Here is a 17,035-nt window from a genome sequence, read left to right on the forward strand (position 1 = left end):
GAGTCCCCCAGTGGAGTCTGGGCTGCTGCTAAAAGACTGGGTGGGCAGGCCCACCTCTAGCTGAGGGGATTTAATAGGCTCATACCTGCACTTACAATGTTCCAGGAAAACCTGGGAGGCTGAGTCCTATATGATAGGTAAGGTCATGTCCTTGTCACCAGCATACTAAGATTGGTCAGTGTTAGGATTTGAGAACAGCAAGGCAAGTCTTTAGTAGTGGAGGTCTGGAAGTAGCCTTAGACCCTTAGCCTAGAGAGTTGAGCACTGGCCCAGCTGCCGTGGGCTAAGGGTCTGGGGATGGGAGTCCCTCTTCCTGGTTGCCATAGTGGAGAGATGACAGGCTGAGGCAATCAAGCCCCTAGGTACCTGCAGCTCTGGGAGGCTGTGTATATTGCCCATGGTGAGCCCTGAGGGTCTTTAGCTCTTAGATGGGCATGGGCCCTGCTCCAGGGTAAGCCCCCCTTCTGTATTTCGCTCCATACATCTGTACTGGATAACTTTGGGTGTATGATCCAGGATGCAGCCTCTGCTGTGAGAGTACAGCTGAAAGGCTGACGGCCCCTGTGCCTTTCCTGTGTATCTGAAGGCTTTGGCTAGGCAGGGCAAGACCTTCCTTCTACTTGTGGGCTCCCCATACTGCAGGCTGGTGGGATCTCTTGCTGGCTACCGGGCAGGGCAGGCAGAGGTGCAGAAAGAGGCATAAGGAAGCAGAGAAGGCGCAGGTACCTACACCTACGAGAAGGCGCTGCTCGCTGGATTTACCTGGAACACTTCAGTCTGGCCAGGCTGCTGATGCGAGTGCTGCTCACCGCTCTGCTGTCCGTGATGCTGGCTCTGCCACTGGGACCAGACCTCCGAGGGCCGGCCCTGGAACTGCCCGCCACTCTGTCCACTCTCAGCTGAAATACCCAACGGACAGGATACTTAAAAAAAATTCATCATGTGGTTCTGGGAACCTAAGACTGGGGGACCTGGCTGTCACATTCTGCCATTTCTCCCATCTTAGTGCCTCTCAAGGGCTCTACACTCCTGAATGGCACGTCCCTATCAAACAGGCCTCCTCCTTCCTGACAGAATAAGCTGAGGGGCAAATACTGGAGGAAGCCCTGTGAAGTGTGAGTGACCAGAAAGAATAGTTTTGTTTTTTAGAATGAGCCTGTCAGGTGACTCATGCTCCATCCTCATAGCGCCCTATGTTCCCGTGGCTGCTCATGGTGGCCTCAAAACAGAAACTAGGAGTGAGAAATTTGCCTAAATTATTTTAGGGACTTAGCTAAAGAGGATATTGAGTGTGTCCACAAGCACATGCATGTGTGTGTGTGTCAAGTGTAGAAGACAAGCTCAGCTGTTGCTCTTCACACTTGGAACAACCACCTCCTTGCCTGCTCAGTCTGAAGGCAGGGCTTCCTTTTCTCTTCCTGTCTCTCCCTCACTGACTCCACTACAGGGTTTGCTGAGTCTCTGTTCCCTCAATGTCATGCTGCACTATAGTGCCTTCCTTTAGACTCATTGTTCCTGCTGTGTTCTGAGTTCCACTGCCACCCACACCCAGATCCACAGGGCTCTGCCCCACCCTCCTGGGACAGTGACACTGTCTATAGATAGCCAAGGGTGTCTCGGGTGTGGCTTCTATCTTCTTCTCTTCATGTCTTGGTAACCCTACCTACTGGCAGTACTTGGCAGCCACATTCCATCACCTCCTTTTCCTCATGCCCTCCCCTCTTTCCTTTTGAAATAAATAGAATTTATTAGCAAGCACATGTAGGTGTGTGAGCAGATGCCAGTACCTCCATTGTGAGTTCTGGGAATGACCAAACTCAGGTCACCAGACTTGTGCAGCATGTCCTCTCCCCACTGGGTCACCTCACTGGCCCTGCCACTATGTTTCCTTGGCTGGCCTTTGCTCCTGCATTTTCTTGGTTACCTCACCGTCCCAAGGAAATGTGATCCTAGGGTCTAGCCTGAGTTTGGCCTTCTCTCAGATGGCCTGCCATACCCTGTCTTAGATGGTGTCCTTCACATTATACTGACATCCAAAGTGGAATAACTAAGGACAAGGGTCTCATCTCAGCCCTGCCAGTCTGCTCTAATATAGTTCTTTGAATATAGATGGAGTCAGTAAGTTCTTCAAGAAGGGGGTGAGGGGTTGAGGAGGTGGCTCAGTGGTTAAGAGCACTGGCTGCTCTTACAGAGGTCCTGAGTTCAATTTCCAGCAACCACATGGTGGCTCACAACCATCTGTAGTAGGATCCGATGCACTCTTCTGGTATGTGTCTAAAGACAGGTGCACTGTACTCATATAAATAAATCATTTAAAAAAGAAGGGGGTGAGGAGGAAGAGGACATAGGGCGGAGGGAGAAAAGGAGACAGGATGAAGGAAATGAAAAGGAAGGAGGGAAGGGAGGGAGGAAGTGGGATAAAGAAGGGGAAAGGATGGGGAAGAGGAGTGAGATGGAAGAGTGCAGGCATGCTGTAGTAGTCATTTGCATCTGAAACCTCCAGGTTACACTTGATGATGCATGGTGAAGTTTTCTCAGTTGTACCTCAGGGAGAATCAGAGGCAGAGAGAGGAGCAAGAGGCTGAGAGGAGCTGGAGAAGATTGGTTGATTATTCATACCCAAGAGTACACGGTTCTATTAATTACAGGTAATATATTTCAAAATAAAAAAATATAACCTTCTGAGACAGTAAATGCTTTTAAACACTTGGAACAGGAAAAATCAATTCATTATGCTGCTTTTGAGAAAAACACTGATAGAGTTTTGAAGCAAGGACAACTGCATGCTACGCATTGAGCTTGACTTGGGTACATTGCTTCAATTCACTCCTAAATGTAAGAGATGAGTCCCTTACCCAGTTCTTCAGCTAACGAAACTGAGGGCTCAGGGATATCCACAGGTTTGTCCTATTCCTTTATCAGATAAGCCTAGAGGCTGAACGTAGACAGCCCTGACATGGAAGCCTACCTGCACTCATTTGATAAATAGAGCTTAAGTCTAAGACATTGTACGAATGGAGACCAACTTAGTCTGCCGAGGAAGGAAAAGCATTCAAAAGTCAATAGAACTGAGTATTTTTCTGAGGGAAGCATGGTTACTATGGGGACATAAGAGCAGGTCCCATCTAAACCCCACTCTTCCTGGAGGAAGAGAAAATGAAGGATGACCTGAAGGACGGTGTTAGCTATGGGAAGGGAGACTTATGGGACCACTGAAGGAACTCCAGTGATTTTCTAGAACTGGACTCATAACTTCGAAAACTACAAAGTAAACATGGCCTTCCTGTCTGAGGGAGAATTGTGGTTCTTTTGTCTAAACCCAACCAACCTGCAGATGGTCTGCAGGACCTGCATGTGGCCTGTTCCCAAAGTACACATAAAACTCCTTTCTGGAATAACCCAATGGTCTTTGTTAGCTCATTGTTCCAAAAGCCATGTGTGCAGTTAAAAGCCATAAGCTGGGTTCCAACCATATTGATATCCATTTTCCAGCCTCTAGAGTAAGACCCAGGCTGCTGCCCTGTATAGATGGATTGGCCTCCTGCTAGGCCAAGTGTCTGGGGTAACTGCACTATATCTCCTATCTGGGGCAGCCCAAAACTTGTAAACCCTAGTACAGTTTCTGGTCCTAAGGGGCAGAGGCAAGGCTGGCATCGTCTATCTTTTTAGCTGAAGTTTATAGCTAGACTCCATTCTTGCTCACTATCACCTACCTGGGAGGTGGCAGTGGGTGGAAATTGTTCTAAGATTCTTATGCTCTAACAGTCCTGGGCAGACTGTTCAGCGCTGTTGGGTTTAGCTTAATGGTTCTTGGTGAAGGGAACTGCTGGCAGTTCTCATTCTCACAAACAGCAGGAGACAAGCGGATAAACATAGAGGGAGACTGATAAACATCCTTAGTAAACAGACATCCCAACCCAGTGGGGATTAGACCAACCCATCAACAGTGTAAATGCTGAGAGATCCTGCTGGGTAAAGTGAATGTGCCCTGATAGGGACATCTGCTTCCTACCTAACCTACAAAGAGGATCAGACAAGGATCACAAACTTTTCGGCTCCTTTGGCAGGGATTTCACCTTTCAACATTGTTTAATAGGGCCAAGTATGTCTATAATTCTTCATAATTTGAAGGTTAAAAATGCACATGGCTGAGATTTGGGGGCAAGATTAGGGAAGGAGGAATAGGACGCTTGGGTCTGCCTTCCCTCTCTCTTTGTGCATCCTATTTATCAGTGGAAGAAGCTTCAGATGTTTTGGGAATGAAACATTCCATTTTCCCCTAGCCTCCATTCAGTCTGGGCTGGGTGGAGCATTCAGGGGAGGAGAATTTCCCGTGCTTTCCAAAAGGGGCTCGTCTAGGGGCACAGTGGCCTGACTTAATTTGTTTTCACCTGTCTGGACTTGTGTCATCATGACTGAGTTGCTGGTGCTAACTCAGCCTAAAATTGAAACGCAGATGCTAAAGGCAAGACGTGGACATGTTGGTACTTGCCAAGCCACTGTCTCTGGAAGCACTCTGTTATGTAGTTCAGACCATATACAAGCCATGGAAGGGTAAGTGAGGGAGGGAGGGAATGCCCCACATGCTTTAGCATCTTAAATTGTCCTTTCTGGGCAACGTGTGGGTTTGGCTTCCTGCGTTTCGACAAGAAGCATTATACACCAAAGACGAGATTGAGACAGAAAGATTAACAAATTTGGGGATTCAAGTTGTACACTACCTGACAGTTACCAACTTGTTTTGTCTGAGCTCTAAATCCAGTCTTTATTGCCCATCTTTGAGATACTGAATTGCCCTCAGTTTCTGTTTGTGCCACGAGGTGCAGAGACCTACCAAGACTAGCAGAACTAACATTTTGAAGTTCTGGGTTGTTGCATAGTTGGTGTGCTCTCAGAGCAAACACAGGTCACTGGATCCCAGCCTTCCTGCATGTGTGTCCGTGTGTCTGTCCTTTCTTCATTCTCTCAGTACCCCAGTCATTTTTCCAGAAAAAAGCAACGATGGACTTGGCACCAATTAGGCCTGCCAATCACCTGGCCAGAAGACCACCCTCAGGAAAGCTGATTTTGCTGGGGACATAGCCAAGGAGAGGGGAAGAACAATTATCCCCTTGATGAGATAATGTAATTACATCTTCTAGAAGCCTCTCCCTTGATGCACTTGCTTACAGATCTTTATGGTTAAGCCTGCCTGATTTCTAAGTTCTAACTCAAGAAGTATAATTTGTCCTTTCTTCTTTGAATGCCATCTAACCATCTAAACATGGTTGAACCCATACCCTTAACTTTCTCACTGTTTCTCCTTTGGGCCTACTTGCAGACCTCCATTGTTGACATTAACCAAAAGACATGGGTGACTTTCTTTTCCATCTCCCTCTTCTTGAGTGATGTCAGGAGTTATACTTTGCCAGCTCTGTTTTTTTTTTTTAAATCTTTTCTAAAATTCTAATGAAATTGCTCTCAATCAAGCTTCCTTCCAAGTCAGACTTTAAGTAATTTTTTTTTATTATTAAGGAGGCTAAGAGCCTACAAAAGGGGACCTATATCCTCCAGTGACATGTGGTGACCACAAACAGACTTTAAAGCCATTCCTTTGACTATTATATTCCAGGATTCAGGTAAGCTCCTTTTGGTGGCCAGCAACCCCCACCCCCACCCCAAGTGCTTACCCTCTGGCTTTAGGAAGATTTGCCCTCAAGCTTATCTTTCCATCTTGCCCTTTAGTACTCTCTGCCTTCATAGAATAAATAAATCTTTTCTTCCTGCCTCTCCGGGCTCTCTCCCTTGGGGCCAAGGGCCAGAGCTGAATGGAAAATGTAATTTCTCTTTTGGATTTTTTCCCATGTGTCTGTGGCCAGTGGTCACATGGTGAAATGTAAATGGCACTAAGTTTAACTTCCCTTTTCTCCCTGGTGCCAGGATTGTCCCTTTGTATCATGACTGTTATTCCCTGGAAGCTAGTGAAGCCACAGATTGAAAGCAAGAGAGAAATAAATCAAGTAGCTTAGCAGAATTGGGCATATAGAACCCTCACCCAAACAGAGGGCATTAACACTGCCTTGGACCATGCTCTCAGCTGGGTGTATGATAGCAAGGGGCCCAGGAACTTGCTGTTCTAACTGGATGTGGCTGCCACATAAAGGCTGATGGAACATCAAGTCAGACTTTAGCAACATGGTTTCTGAGGATCTTCAATGTTTGCCAACAATGAGTATCACAGAGTCCTTGGTCTCAGCCCACGCCATCCTCATGGGGAACTAGAGCATTCATGTTGTAGAACACTTTCCCCCACCTACGTCTTTCATGTGATATTAAAGTAGCAACTCGGATGCATGCTGGGGATATTTCCCTCTCCCTCCCAGTCTGTCAGGGCTTTTGCTCCATCAGCAGCTTATAATGCCAAGGACCTAAAGCCAAGGGAAATGAATGTAAGGTCCAGTGACATCTTCTGGTGCTCCTGGTGAAAATTAGAAGCTCCCCGACCTTCATTTAAGGACATAATATTCACTATTGTGTTTTTCTTACAACTTTCTTCTGTGCATGCAATTTTGTGCCCATGTACAGGATCTGTCCTATGTGTCTTATTTTACATGTTGTTCTGTTTCCTGCCACATCTCTGCTAACCTAATTCAAATGCTCTTTAAATTAACAACAACAACAACAAAATTGGGGGTAAGGCTTGATCCCCACTAATCAAGACAACTTGGAGGTCATGACCCTCACTGGTTGGGAAGCCATCCATGCTGACCTAGGCATCTCCAAAACTGGAGAAAGTATGCTATCCCGATTCCCAACCAAAACGTTCAGGTCTTACAGGATAGAAGCAGAATTTATACAGAGGCAAACAAGATCATGTATTGGCATAGCTGTCAACTGGGACTTATCTTGGGAGGCAGCTGCCAATATTGGTCCATACCTAGTTTGTGACATACATGGAGTCTATGGGGAGTCATATCCTTAATAGGTTGAATGAGCCCATTATTATGGAACTGTCCCCACCACTGGTAGAGGACATCTGTGTGATCAGCCACACTTAAGGGTGACTTGTGGAGGTGTCGGAGGATGGGAGGAAGGCTGTTGTGAATGGGCAAGGGACAGTCCTGTTTTTACTCCAGAGGCTCTATCCCGAATAAGATGGTAATAGCCATGTGACTAATCAAATGGTGGCACCCATGTGATTGCTTAAGACTTCCAATGCATCTAGGTTCCTTGAGGATCCACCCCCCCCAAATGTTTCTGTGACACAGGCATTCACGCATCCATATACCCCAGTCTCCCCACCCCTACCCTCTGCCCCATTTCCTTCTTCTTTTCTGCAAAGATAATGGAAACTAAAGACCCAGACAGGACTCCCACATGACACCGTCAGTTCTTCCTTATGCTTTCCTAGCACCCAGAATAATTTTCTCAGAGACCTAACCTTACCCAGATACCTCCTGGGTGGGGAAAGAGAGATATAAGGCAAATGCTAACTCTATTGTCAGCAGGGTCTTAGTGACCACCACCTTTATATTCTGCTGGCTCCTGGTATCTCTAAGCTTATTTTCTTTTCCTCCTTCCTCTACAGAGAAAAATCTTGGGTGGGTACAGGAATTTGAAGCCTAGGGTCCCATCTCACTGAGCTAGAGAGTAAGGGTGAGATAGGGTGATGGTACAGCCTCTGCCCCAACAACTAAATAAATGTCTAACTCTATAGCTGGGAAATACAGCATGAAGCAGGCTGGGACTAAGTGTTTCTCCTCCTCTCAGGACTTTGGTGCTGCCTGCTTTTGTAGCACTACTATAACTGTTCTCAGACCCTCTCTATTCATATAGTATAGATAACCCTATTTATGTGGGTATGGAGCTAATTCTTCAGGCAGAAAGAAATTCCCTTGAGGATTATATTCAAGGTCAGGGAGACTATGCATGCTTACACTTTTAACATCTAATAGCAAGTTAAGGTAAAGAAAGCCAAAGCCTTTTATATAAGAAAGTTTCTTCCCTGAATCTATTAACACACTAGTTCAGGTTTGGCTTCCTTCCTTCCTTCCTTCCTTCCTTCCTTCCTTCCTTCCTTCCTTCCTTCCTTCCTTCCTTCCTTCCTTCCCTCTGTCTTTCCCTTTCCCTCTTTCTTCTCTTCTTCCCTCCTTCCTTCATCCTTCTAAAGAGACCTTATTCTACAAAGGTAAGAGAAACACCAAAGAGATGCTTCCAGCAGGAACCTGCATTCAATATTTATGACTTAATCCAGAGAGAGAGACTATGCAGGTAGTTGGTTTAAACTCTGGCAGGTTGAGGTTGAGTCTCAAAAGCATTTGGGACACCAATCAGTGATCCTGATCTGTTTGGAGCTTTGCTCAGACACACTTAAGGGTGACTGGTGGAGGTGTCAGAGGATGGGAGGAAGGCTGTTGTGAATGGACAAGGGACAGTCCTGTTTTTACTCCAGAGGCCTAGGACTTCTCTGTGTCAGCTTATGATCATCAAAGGAAACTTGCTTTCATTTTCCCTGCCTACTCTCTCTTTGATATAGCCTTGAGAATTAAAGTAAGGCTAAACCTGGACATCTAAAAGGAGAGAGGGCTAATATTTTATAGTAACATCACCTGGACCCATTACAGGACCAGTAAAGAAAAAAATTGGCTAATAGATAAAGACCTAATCTATAATTCCTATAGATGGGTCCATTTTGTAGGTATCAAGGAAAATGGTCTAAAGTGCTTTATGTGCAGGCAGATTTCATGGCTGTCAGGATAGGGGAGAATAGAAAGAAAGGAAGGAAGAAAAAAGGGAGGAAGGAACCCTAATTCCCCTGTAATACTGCAACATGCTGCTGTCAGTGTCCCCTCAGAGCCCCAAGGTTGTAACCATGGTGCCCCTGGATGCCCACAGGCAGGGTTCAGCTGGTGTTCACAACCGTACGCACACTGCACTGCCTGCTTTAGCTGTTTCATGTTTATTTAATAATTAATGAAACTGACCATTAATGGAGACTGCTCTGTTTCTCCTCTACATTTTCCTCCACCCCCTGAGTTTGACAGTAAACCCCTCCCCCAGGTCCTCTTTCTAACCAGGCACTCTCCTCTGACCTTGACCAAGGTCGCTACCCCCCCACCCCCCAGTGGACTCTGCTTCTTGAAGTCCTGGACAGCAGAGGCTGAGGCCTCCTGGAGATATACTTCTCCCCTGAGGTAGGTTTCCTCAGCCCAGTGAGACAATGCTGCCTCCTGAGATGATGGCACCTCCCCTCAGCTGGCCCTGGTCCCTCCCTCTCTCCTCCTCAGCTGCGGCTCCTGCATCCTGTGCCACAAACATTTTTCAGAGTCACCTTGTGATGCCTGGAGGATGGGGTCACATCATATTCCTCAGTCCTAACTTCTCTGCCTCAGGGTCCCTGCTACACCTCCATAGCAGACTTCCTGCCCCTCTCATGATCACAAACCAAGGGATATAGTAGCAGGTGTCTCTTCTGATTATTTCTTACTCTCTGAGGAGTGGGTCCAAAGGCTAGGAAGCACAGGGCAGTGAGCAGAGGGGCACAGCCTTATCCCGTTCTTGGTCCCACCACTGACCCATTAGGACAGTGGTTCTCAACCTGTGTGTGGGTCAGGATCCCTTTAGGGGCTGAATGCCCCTTTCACAGGGGTGGCTTAAGACCATTGGAAAACAGATATTTACACTACAATTCATAACAGCAGCAAAGTGACAGTTTTGAAATAGCAAAAATAACTTTATGGCTGGGGGGTGTCACCATGATATTGGGAACTGTATTAAGAGTCAAGCACTGGGAAGGTTGAGAACCACTGTGTTGGGAGGACTTCGGGTTTCCATGGTTTCATCTAAAATGGGAATAAAAATGATCTCTCCTTTATGGCCAGGTAAGTGCTAAATAAATTCAAACATGCAAAACACCCTGTGGACGCCTCCTGGGCAGTGTCCAATAAGTACCTGGGAATGGCCAGCTGCTGGCATACTTACTACCTAGAAACATGTAGCACAGATGGCTGAGTTAGAAGCCCCACTGTGTGACCTGTTCTTGGTCATTAGAGTTGGCCAAACACATATGGTAAATGCACTGGACTGCTGGGACAGGGAGGGCCTGCCCACCTGTCTTGTCACGGTCACATGATGCTCCCAAGTCTTACCCGAGATACATGCCATCTATCTCTCTTTTGAAGACCTTCCTGGCCTTGTAAAACAAGTGATCATTCTCCCCAAAGCCTCCACAAAGATCTGGCTACTGAACCTGTGGAGTGTCACTCTGCTTCCTGTTACCTGTCTCCTCTATCTCTGCCTGTAGCCTGAGCCCTTCTTTGGGCCAGCCCAGTCTCTTCCTGTCTCCATTGCTGGCACTGGGCCTAGCACTCATGAAGGATGGCTGAATCACAGTAAGTCTGGGCCACTGCTTCCAGACAAACGGAACATTCTACACATGAAAGCAGGGAGGGGTACTGTCCTGGGAATCAGGGACCTTGTCCTCAAGGGGCAACAGAGCTGAGGGCTTGACTGACAGAGAAATTGGCTGAGGACTCTGTGCTTCTCACACCCAAGTCCCTTGGTGACCTGATAAGGCTCAGTGTGTGTGCTACACATAAATAAGGTTTGTGCTGGGGGGACTGTTGGGTCTGATGAGAACAGACAGACAAACCTGTCTGGTCTTGGGATGTTGTGGTCAGAAGTTTGGGCTTTGAGGCAGAAGCATTACTGTCAGTAGTGGAAGTGGAGAGAGGGAGGGACAGCTGTATGATAATAGACTACGGAGGGACACTTTCCCGTAAGACTGACAGGTGAGCCACTTAAATGGAAGCTTTTAACTTGACAAGTGAAATGAGGGAGTTTAGGCTTGGCTTCCTGCTCACCCGAGGGTGATGGGTCTGCAAAGACAATTCCTCGGTGCCTCACTCTTGGATGTCACCCAGTGACTGTACAATGAGGAATCTGGCAGGACTTCCCCTCTATGGAGTGTGACCTTGGCCTGGGAGAGATGCTGGCGAACATCAAATAGACAAAGAACAACCGGCAGGAGAGTCTGAGACTGAGCCAGAGGACACAGCCACAGCCACAGCACCCCTTATGGCCTAAGACTTTCTCACAGAGCAAGGGAACATTCACATGAGATAGGATGCCCTAGTTGGAACCTAGAATCAACCTAGGAGACAAGCCTGTGTGTGTGTGTGTGTGTGTGTGTGTGTGTGTGTGTGTGTGTGTGAAGACTCACCCTAACTGAGAGGCACGACTATTCCATGGGCTGTGGAAATACAAATAAATACAAAGGGAAAAGTGAGCACCAGCATTAAGCTCCTGCTTCCTGACTGCAGCTATGATGTGGCCCTCCCTCTGTTTTTATGCACTGACCCTCAAATTGTGAGCCAAAATAAACCATTCTGTCCTGTAGTTTCCGTTGTCTCAGAATGGGAAAAATAGCAAGTGCACCTTGCAAAAAAGGGAACTTTCTGGTCTCTCTGACACACCTGGCCATTCATGGCTTCTCTGGGTTTCTGAATGGATACTCTTACTTCTGGGATGCGAAAGTCTCTGCCTTGGGCCATGTGGGGTTAAACTAGCAATCAGGTCACATCACAACACAAGAACGAGGGCTCATGACTTGGAAAAGCAATGTTGAATCACAAGGTCAAGGTGTATACTTCTATCACTTAGGATAACCGAGGCCCTTCTGATTATCGCCAGATAGGAGAGGAGCTGGGGTACTTTGGGGCCCTGCCCTATATTTTGGAAGCCTTGGGGCTCAGCCCTGGACACACGATGCTCAAGACAGAAATTCCTTCCATCATTTATCCCCTACCTACCAAACCCTGGAGTCCTGTTGGCAAGACTGGGGTATGCGTTTCCACTTGGTGAGGAGGCAGCTGGGCTGGAGAGAGGACTGTAGGATGAAGGGTCAGCCGGGTAAGGGTGGCTTGATCCAATTCCGAAGGCAGATGACTGCGTCTTGCTGGGCTAGGGAGGGATTGGCTATGGTCAGGACAGGAAGAGGCAGGATCCACTGAGTTCCTGAGTTCCCACTGAGTTCCACCCTTGAGGTCACTTCAGGAACAGCAAGTCCTGCTTCCCTCCTTAGCATGGGATGAGCCCCGTTGGGGCTGAGAGTAGGGAGGTTGGGCAGAATCCTGTCCCTGGAGACTTGGGGTGGAGGTGCTTAACTTTACTTTGAGGACTACAAAGGCTTGGCTTCTCCAAGGTGGGTTTATGGAGGCCTCTCACTGAATAAGACCCATCCGCCCAGTACCTTCCAGGGAACTAGGAGTGTTGGTTGCATGGCTGGGTATTTACAGGCCCTCTTGGCATAGTAGTTCTAGAGTAGCTCCAAAGGGATGAGGGGCTTGCTCTTGCTGGGGGAAGCTTTGGGTGCCAAACCTCCTCTTGCTCCCTTTCCCAATAGGAGGTTGTAAGAAGAAAAGGGTGCTGATCAGACATGGAGTACATGTTGGGGACCCAGCTCTCAATGTGTCCAGAGGATGATGAGGACTCTTGAGGAACTGGGAGCACTGACCTACTCACACAGCTGGGACTCAAAAAAGCAGAGGGTGGGTGTTCTGCCGCTCTGGGTACCCAGGGCCATGTTTCACTCATACCTGCCCTGGGAACGGTGGACGGCTGCCTGTCCATGCCACCTGGCCCTGGTTCAGCTGCCGAGAGATCTGGGATATGTTCTGTCCCGTTGAGGAGGAGGACTGAATGTCATTCACTCCAGGCACATGGACCACGGAAGAGCTAGGAAAAGAAAAAAAAATACTGATTCCCAGAAATGGTCGGCTTTCTTGAGACTGTTACAAGATCCTGAGTTGGCTTGCTTTCCTGCTCTCTCCCTTCTTGTACATTGCCCAGAGGTCCTTGCTGGCTTCTGTTTTCAGACTCCTTCTCCCTCCAGGGTCTGGCAACTCTTACACTTGCTCATCACCACCATCTTTACCTGAACACCCCCAGCTCTCTATACAAGATTTTATTCCAAGAAGAGACACGAGTAGCAGAATACAAATCAGACTCTGGGCTACCTGCTCTTTGTGCTCCAGTTAATTTGTCCCATTGGGGCACCGAGAAAGCGTACAGCCTCTGGACATAGGCTGCAAGCTGTCAGTTTCAACACAGAGACAAACTTGGGAATGGAAGGCTGCTGTATGCGGCTGTTGGTTTGCTTTTCTGCCTTCAGATGATGAATCTGGTGCACCTTTGTTAAGCACCTGTAGTATGCATCACAATGTGCAGCTGGCTGCATGCCTGATGAGGCTGCTCTGACACTCTACCACCAGGCCCTTCTTCTAGGAGCCTTTTGGGCTATGTGGACTGTAAGCACATTGAAGAAGAAAAGGGCTGGAGTTGGAGGGAGACTTGCACAGCTCCATGCCCTTCTTGCTCTCTCCCTGGGTCTGTGCTGGCAGGGGGTGTGGGGTGGGGGCTGTGAATATATCTAGTGAGGTGGGCTATATCTAATTTTAGGTTTTTCACAGAGGTAGGTTTTTGGGTGGATTTGGAAAGAAAGCGTTACAGACTACAGTTTTACTAATTGTATTCTAACCTTTTTCTTTGCTCCCTAACTCCTTACAGATTGTAAAGCAAATCTGGTTGTTCGCATATCATGTCTGTTTTCCTAAATGAGTTTACTTAACACCTGTGTCCTCCAGATGGATGCCTCAGTACAGAGAATATTTTCTTTTTTTGTTGATTTTTTTCAAGAGAGGGTCACACTATGTAGCTCTGGATGACCTAGAACTCACTATGTAGACTAGGCTGGCTTTGAACTCACAGAGATCTGTCTGCTGCCTCCCACACGCTGGGATAAAAAACACGTGCCATCATGCCCTGCAGAGGATAATTTCTTTATTTTTCATTTAGTCTCATTTAAAGCATCAGCTATATTAATTATACAATGTATAACAAATTCTGACCTTGAACTCGTGATAGTCTTCCTGCCTCAGACTTCTGAGTGCTGGGATTACAGATGTCAGCAACCATGCCTATTGCCAAAGTCATGGACTTTACTCTGGTGCTATCATATATACCCATTACTTTGATCATATTACCTCTGTGTCTCCCTTTATTTCAGAGGACATTTTCTAGACATTGTTCTTCGTAGTTCTTCTTTAACACATGCCTTAGCCTGCACAGTTCTCCTTAGGATGCTGACTAATGAGGGACAGCTGTAACTCTGCCTAGGATTTTTGGAACAAAGTGCTGGTCCTTATGCCCAGCCCTCCCTAGGGCTGCTGGTCACACCTGCTGCTGATGCAGGAAATATGTTCTTAAAACATCAAGGAAGGGAGATTTCTATCCCATTGTGGCCAATGTAGTTTCTGGGCACTGGGTGTGCCTGCCTAACCCTGTTCAGGGTCTCTGAAGTCCTGTTTAGAGTTGGGCCAAGCTCAACTGGGATGTAAGAAAGACATTGCCTTGCTGTACCTAGGGTATGTGAAGCTTCTAGGGAGCTCAGGGGTAACTGTTGTGACACAGGAGGATGCCTTCTCTGAGGACTGCTGGCCTGTCCTTTGGCAGTCCTCCTGGGTTCTTGCTTTCATTTCTCAGAAGAAACTTGAACCAGGTTTGGCCCTCAGTGGTAATGTCAAGCTTCTTCAGTAAGCTATAGCATGCCTTGATGCTTTATAGCCAGGCACCCTCCTGTACCCTCTAATAGTTCTTAGATATGACAGACCACCTTTTTTCCTTGCCCTTGGCCATGGCCTCAGCAAATTAGAGAACAGGACAGTTCTAGCTACTTTCCCAACAGGGCTCTACCTGCATCTTGGCTATAGACTATCTCCTTCCCTCTTTCCCTGCAGAATCACAGAGAGGACCAGTATCTTCTGTGTCTTAGAGTCACTGACACTCAGTGCCCATGGAGGGGCTGATGGAGCAGAGCTAGCAGTCCAACGTCTCCATCCTGGCTCCATCACACAGTACAGGATTCCTGCTCAGTCACACAGCCAATGCTGGCACTCAGGCCTTTCTTTCTACCAATCCCCTCCCTGACACCTACCTGAAGGCCTTGCCCGAGTGCCCGGCAGGGAATGGACTTCCTTGGGAGTAGATCTGCTGGCTGCCTGATGCTGAGGCTGAGCTCATCATCTTCTTCTCAGCTAGGGAAACAATAAGAGTTGCATGTGAAGGTCCCCCCTTGTGCTGCAGGCCACCAGGGAACACCCTGGAACAGTGCATGGCCTGGGAACTCAGGAGATCCATGTAGGAGAGCCTCCTCATCTTCAACTTCTCTTGGGCTCTTGGCTCCTAGGATGGCCCCAGCCAACTGGAGGCAAGCTCTCGAGAATGGGGAAGGCACTATCGTATTTAGTCCTTCAGTTTCATAGGGGAGCACACCATAGGAAATGTGTAAAGAGGCGAGGACACCCAGGGTAACCTCAGCTGCCTGGTCTTGGACCTTGGCTTGGTCTTTTGTGTCACAGAGGTCACTTGGGATGTTCCTTGAACTCTCCCCTGCCTCAGTTTCTCTACCTGAAAGATGATAATTGTAGTCTCTTTCTCACTGGGCTGTGGTGAGGATCCTGTGTTAATATAAGTAAAATGTTTACCGAGGACAGTGCTGGGAAAAACCAAACAGCCTAAACATTTGCTTTCATTTATTGCAGATGAGAAAACGGAGGCACTGCTGGTCCCAGGTCACAGTACAGCAAGGGAGGAACCAACTTGAATCCCATCCAGTGGCCCTTCCCAGACCTGATCCAGCAGGCACTGAGGTCTCACACAAGAAGGAAGCTGCTTTTGGTGGTGATATGAGAAGCAGGAACCAGATGTGAATAGATGCAGGCTCCAGGCAGCAGAGCGTCAACCAGAGTGCACCCCTCCCTTGGCTCCATGATGCATCATCATCTGTGACCCTAGAATATCATGATGCCTACATGTCTCATTTATAAAATCACCCTCATGACAGTGGGGGGGAAGGAAAGCAAGGCTGGATACATGACAGTGACTATGTAGCATGTATGCCTCCCTGAGCCCAGCTTGCCAGGCGGGTGTGAGCAGTACTGGGCTCTGATGATCAAGCCCACAGGCCCGGGTCTGGGAGGCAACACAGGAACTAAATTCCTACTCCCATCTCTTGGGCTCTAAATAAAGTCATTGCCATATTGCAGCTGTGGGGCATCCTAAATGGACTGGAGCTCCATCCCTAGTCTAATTTCAAGGTCTTGAGAGTGGGCATAAAGAGCAAGACTGGAGTAAGGAGGAGACAAGGCTAGAACTGATAGGTTAAAGGAGACTCCGAATGCCAGCTTGCCTATAAACATAATTCCCAATGGCAGGAGGTGTGGCTTAGTGGTAGAGCTCTGCCTAGCGTGTCCAAGCTCCAGCACCACCCAGGTGACAGATATACAAACAAATCAACTACCACTATAAAAAGCAAGACCTTACCCATGTTACTTTTTTCTCCTGTGTATTGGTGGTAATAAACACATTGTTGTTCTGTGCTCGCACAGTACTTCTATGTTTATATATGTATATGCACTCGTGCATTCACATATATGTGCATACTAATGTGTATAAATTAGTCTTCTAAATCTCCATCTTAGTGTTTCCATCTATTTGCTTTGTTGAAAGGGAAGGCAGGCATCCTGAGCTCCACCTACTTTGCTTTTATCAGTTTCTTTCTGTGTTGTGATTACATTAGCTTTTCTGTGTTTCAGAGTTCATGGGATTTGTAGTCAGTTCAGGCTCTCTCCTCTGTCCACAGGGACACTGTGACATCTTTCTCTGCTGATGCTAACACTCCACTTCCCTGCCTGGGTTCGACAAATATCTCCATCACTCATCCCCGAGGGCTGAACAGTTCATCCCACTTGTTTGATTATGCTGAATTTTGACAGCATGTTAATTGGGTTGTCGATCTGCAGTCCTTGGATATCATCTGACTTATCAGTCTCGAGATTCATATTTTCTTGCCATTTACTTTATTTTCCCTCTGATTTTTTTTTTTTTGTGTGTGTGTGGTTTTTCTAACTTTGCTTTTAAACCCAGAGTCAAAACAGCACTCTTCTCCTATAAGTTGTTTTCTTAGGTATTTTGTTACAGTGGTGAGGTCTGACCAGTG

General features: G+C 47.4%; 1 protein-coding gene and 2 long non-coding RNA genes across 11 annotated transcripts in view; 2 read left to right on the forward strand and 1 right to left on the reverse strand.

Annotated features, from left to right (window-relative positions):
• LOC117997403 (uncharacterized) overlaps positions 1-16,426 on the forward strand; it is a 114,890-nt gene extending 98,464 nt beyond the window's left edge. Inside the window, exon 3 of the long non-coding RNA NR_169136.1 lies at positions 15,579-16,426. This is a non-coding gene — a long non-coding RNA (uncharacterized LOC117997403). The remainder of the gene's footprint in view (positions 1-15,578) is intronic.
• The window catches only part of Gm26708 (predicted gene, 26708), a 34,028-nt gene extending 17,602 nt beyond the window's left edge, over positions 1-16,426 (forward strand). Inside the window, exon 3 of the long non-coding RNA NR_166539.1 lies at positions 15,579-16,426. This is a non-coding gene — a long non-coding RNA (predicted gene, 26708). The remainder of the gene's footprint in view (positions 1-15,578) is intronic.
• Positions 1-17,035, reverse strand: part of Arnt2 (aryl hydrocarbon receptor nuclear translocator 2) — a 165,468-nt gene that overhangs the window by 4,330 nt on the left and 144,103 nt on the right. For 8 of the 9 annotated variants that reach the window (XM_006507239.4, XM_006507243.1, NM_007488.3 and 5 more), the window contains 4 exons: positions 14,972-15,071; positions 12,576-12,714; positions 11,790-11,940; positions 763-899 (listed from right to left, as the gene is read on the reverse strand). In XM_006507239.4, the coding sequence (XP_006507302.1) occupies positions 763-899; positions 11,790-11,940; positions 12,576-12,714; positions 14,972-15,071 (527 nt within the window). Of the gene's footprint in view, positions 1-730; positions 900-11,789; positions 11,941-12,575; positions 12,715-14,971; positions 15,072-17,035 lie in introns of all 9 variants that reach the window. The other variant, XM_006507244.4, reaches the window with a different exon arrangement.

The sequence above is a fragment of the Mus musculus genome, chromosome 7 (assembly GCF_000001635.26).
Source record: "Mus musculus strain C57BL/6J chromosome 7, GRCm38.p6 C57BL/6J".
NCBI lineage: Eukaryota > Metazoa > Chordata > Mammalia > Rodentia > Muridae > Mus > Mus musculus.